General features: G+C 41.2%; 1 protein-coding gene across 1 annotated transcript in view; it reads left to right on the top strand.

Annotated features, from left to right (window-relative positions):
• Positions 1–1,231, top strand: part of LOC128690427 (G-box-binding factor-like) — a 3,330-nt gene extending 2,099 nt beyond the window's left edge. Inside the window, exon 4 of the mRNA XM_070089680.1 lies at positions 350–1,231. Coding sequence (XP_069945781.1) covers positions 350–946 — 597 coding nt within the window. The 3' untranslated portion in view covers positions 947–1,231. The remainder of the gene's footprint in view (positions 1–349) is intronic.
• Positions 1,232–3,963: the final 2,732 nt, after the last annotated feature.

Genomic DNA, 3,963 nt, shown 5'->3' with positions numbered 1-3,963 from the left:
CCACTCACAAATCACCAGCACACAGCCTACTCAGTCACAGGTGAGGCTGATAGTCGGCCGATACTTCTGGCTGTCTCTCAGTCTTTCAGTCTCTCTCATTTGTCTCTTCCAGCGTAATATGTAATGCAAAGTCAGCTGATCAGTATTTTGTTCCATTGTCCCTCGTCATCTAAGGCCCTGTATGACATTACAAAAATCAGGTTTCTCTCACAGGCGATAACGTTTCGCTCACAGGTTTGCTTTTCCGTGACTTTGTACCTCTCTACCTGCCTTGATGTTACCTTTTAAACCAGTACTGTTTCCTGTGTAGCTCCAGCTGGCTGATTGGTTCCTTTATTCTGTTCCTCAGAGGCAGCAGTTCGACTCCCCCCAACAACACGACGCCCCTCTGCCCCCATCCCCTCACCGCTTCGCACCTCAGCCCTCCCACCAGCCCTCCCGCCAGCCATCCCACCCGTCCACAGCTGAATTCGATGTGACCCGAGAAATCGGACAGCTTCTGTCTCGTCATGCCTCATTACACCCCACTCCGGCTCCTGTCCCTCGTAGCCGTCAGCAACACCACCAGCCCCAGCAGCACCACCAGCCCCAGCAGCACCACCAACCCCAGCAGCAGTTCCACCATCAGCAGTCCTTCCCCTCCTTCAACGTGCAGGAGAACCTAGGTAATCACCAACAACAGTTCCAGCCACAGCAGACCTTCCGTCCACGCGTTGTTGACCCTAACATCCCCGTCACCAACCAGCACGGTCATGTCATCAACCCACTGCAGTTCCCGGGTCCCCTGGCCCATAGCATACCCGCCGGCGTCGCCGGCAAGGTGGAGAGTCCCCAATTCACCCCAGAAGTAGCCCAGGCACAGCGCGCCCTCGCCAGCGCCCACGCCAACATCCTGAACCAACAGGCTTCCCTCGCCAGACCACAACAACACAGTCGCCACTTCTAGTAATGAAACCGTTATTCCCCCTTCACCTCCCTCCCCACCCACTCAATACCCTTCAACCCGAAGCCTGAAATCTGTCCTGTTATCCCCTTAAACCAGTCCTCCCGTTATCCCCGAACCACTCCCTTCACCTATCCTCAACCCTGACCTTCCGTTCCACCCACTTCTAACCTTTCATCCCCCGTCCTACTCAGACCCTAGTCTGCCACAGTTACCAAGACCTGTAACACTTCTGATCCGTGAAGCAGACAGCCTGCTTCCACAATAAATAAATAAATATATATATATATATTATATATATATATATATATATATATATATATATATATATATATATATATATATATATATATATATATATATATATATATAGATGCTCTTTCTCTCCGAGAGAGTCGTCACAAACAATGCTGGACTGCCATTCTTAGGCAGGACAAATGGAGATTGTACATATACACATGTATCTAGAATTTTAAATTACACATTAGATGAAAACAAATGAGTGTGTTCGTACCTGCTAATGATGTTACAACGATACTAATGATGTTACAGCGATGTAATTACCGGAAGGTGACTTACGCTACCAGAGTTGTGATACTGAAATCAATGTATAAGGGGATGTTATGTTTATTCTCTTGTCAGATAATACCCGGAGGAGGTTCCGGGGGTCAACGCCCCCCGATGATGTCCAGTTTCATTATTATCTGTTATTGATTCTCTCTACTCGTGTTTTTTTTTCTTTTATTGTATTTCCATTGCAAAAAAGTAGTGGAATCTACAACAGCAGCAACAAATAACAGCAACAACAATAACAGCAACAACAACAACAGCAGCAACAACAAATAACAATAACAACAGCAACAACAACAATAACAGCAACAACAACAAATAACAATAACAACAGCAACAACAACAATAACAGCAACAACAACAAATAACAACAACAACAAATAACAATAACAACAGCAACAACAACAATAACAGCAACAACAACAAATAACAATAACAGCAACAACAACAATAACAGCAACAACAACAAATAACAACAGCAACAACAACAATAACAGCAACAACAACAATAACAGCAACAACAACAATAACAGCAACAACAACAAATAACAATAACAACAGCAACAACAACAATAACAGCAACAACAACAATAACAGCAACAACAACAATAACAGCAACAACAACAATAACAGCAACAACAACAAATAACAACAGCAACAAATAACAACAATAACAGCAACAACAACAATAACAGCAACAACAACAATAACAGCAACAACAACAATAACAGCAACAACAACAAATAACAACAGCAACAAATAACAACAATAACAGCAGCAACAACAATAACAGCAACAACAATAACAGCAACAACAACAACAGCAACAACAACAATAACAGCAACAACAACAAATAACAACAGCAACAAATAACAACAATAACAGCAGCAACAACAATAACAGCAACAACAATAACAGCAACAACAATAACAGCTACAACAACAAATAACAATAACAGCAACAACAACAATAACAGCAACAACAACAAATAACAACAGCAACAAATAACAACAACAATAACAGCAGCAAAAACAAAAGATAATTCTCACGGCAAAATAAGAAAAATATAAAATCTTACGAAAAAAAACAACAATAAAACAATAAACCTGCATCAGTCCGTAGCAAAAACAACAGCGCTAACAGCAAGTAAACCATAAAACAAAAGCAACGGCAGCAAAATAACAGCACCAACATGTAAATAAAATATATTTTTAAAACCAGTGAAGTAAAAAAAAAAACTTAACCCATAGCAAAAAAAAAAAAAAATCCCCAAAATAGATAACTTATAAAACAAGAACAGTGATGAAGTAACGACAAAAACAACAACAATGAAAGCCACGACAGTGACAAAAACACAGTAGACTAAAGAAACAATATTCACCATCACTCACTCCATAACCCCTTTTTTTTTTTTTTAAGAAAAGCATAAATGGTTGTTATTGAGCCGCCTCACCACCACGTGTCTGTCTCTGAAACCACAGTTTGGTTCACCATGATTCACACTCCAACAGCACGTCAAATCCCATAGATCAGTCACAAGCACTGGACTCTCCCAACCCTTCCTGTGTACTTGTCGCGGTGCAGCCTGTGCAGTCATCGGGAGGAGAATTATGCAAGTCAACTGAAGGTATCCTGGAGGAGGAGGAAGAAGAGGAGGAAGAAGAGGAGGAAGAAGAGGAAGAGGAGGAGGAAGAAGAGGAGGAAGAAGAGGGGAACCTCCTTCCATTAATCCTAATGCAGCCTTTTAATTAACTGAATTACAAAGTTCTTTGTAATTATCTTTATTTGTAGACGTTTCACCATCCGTGGCTTTAGTAATACAAGAACATAATGTGTAGAATATAGAATTATATATATACACTCATTACTTCAGATTCTTGAGGACTACGTTGCTCTTCACTAACTCTAAGACTGAGGGACTGATTATCTCATCTTTCATATACAGCTCTAGTCTTATTATATTCGTACTGATAAATCCACTGGATGGCGGAACGTCTACAATAAAGACACCCAGATGTTACACATGTGTCTAATTCTTCATCTTGTCGGTATTGTGTACTATTTATGTACAATTATTTCTCTGTAATCAACCCATTACAATATCCTCTCCTGATGGGTAAATTATACCCCATTATTCCAATATATTACCATATTTATTTCATTTTTTTTGGGTGGAGGATGATTGACGTCTCTCTTGATAGACCCATCATTGCTGCAACATCCACTCCCAAGCCTATGCATGCCTGTAATTGAAAAATTATACACTTGTGCAACATTTGGGAATATTAGGGAAACGTTCCGCCAGTCAGTGGCTTCTTCAGTCGATTGTAGAGAAGAACGGTAGAAGCTGAGGAGTTTGAGGCAAGGCAGTCAGTCCCTCAGCCTGAAGTCGATGTACTCAGTCCATGGACTAAACACATCGACTCCCTTTCCTTCCCCTTCCTTTCCCT

This window comes from Cherax quadricarinatus, chromosome 29 (assembly GCF_038502225.1).
Source record: "Cherax quadricarinatus isolate ZL_2023a chromosome 29, ASM3850222v1, whole genome shotgun sequence".
Lineage (NCBI taxonomy): Eukaryota > Metazoa > Arthropoda > Malacostraca > Decapoda > Parastacidae > Cherax > Cherax quadricarinatus.
Note: the sequence above shows the minus strand (reverse complement) of the source record. Positions and strands in the feature narration are given on the sequence as shown.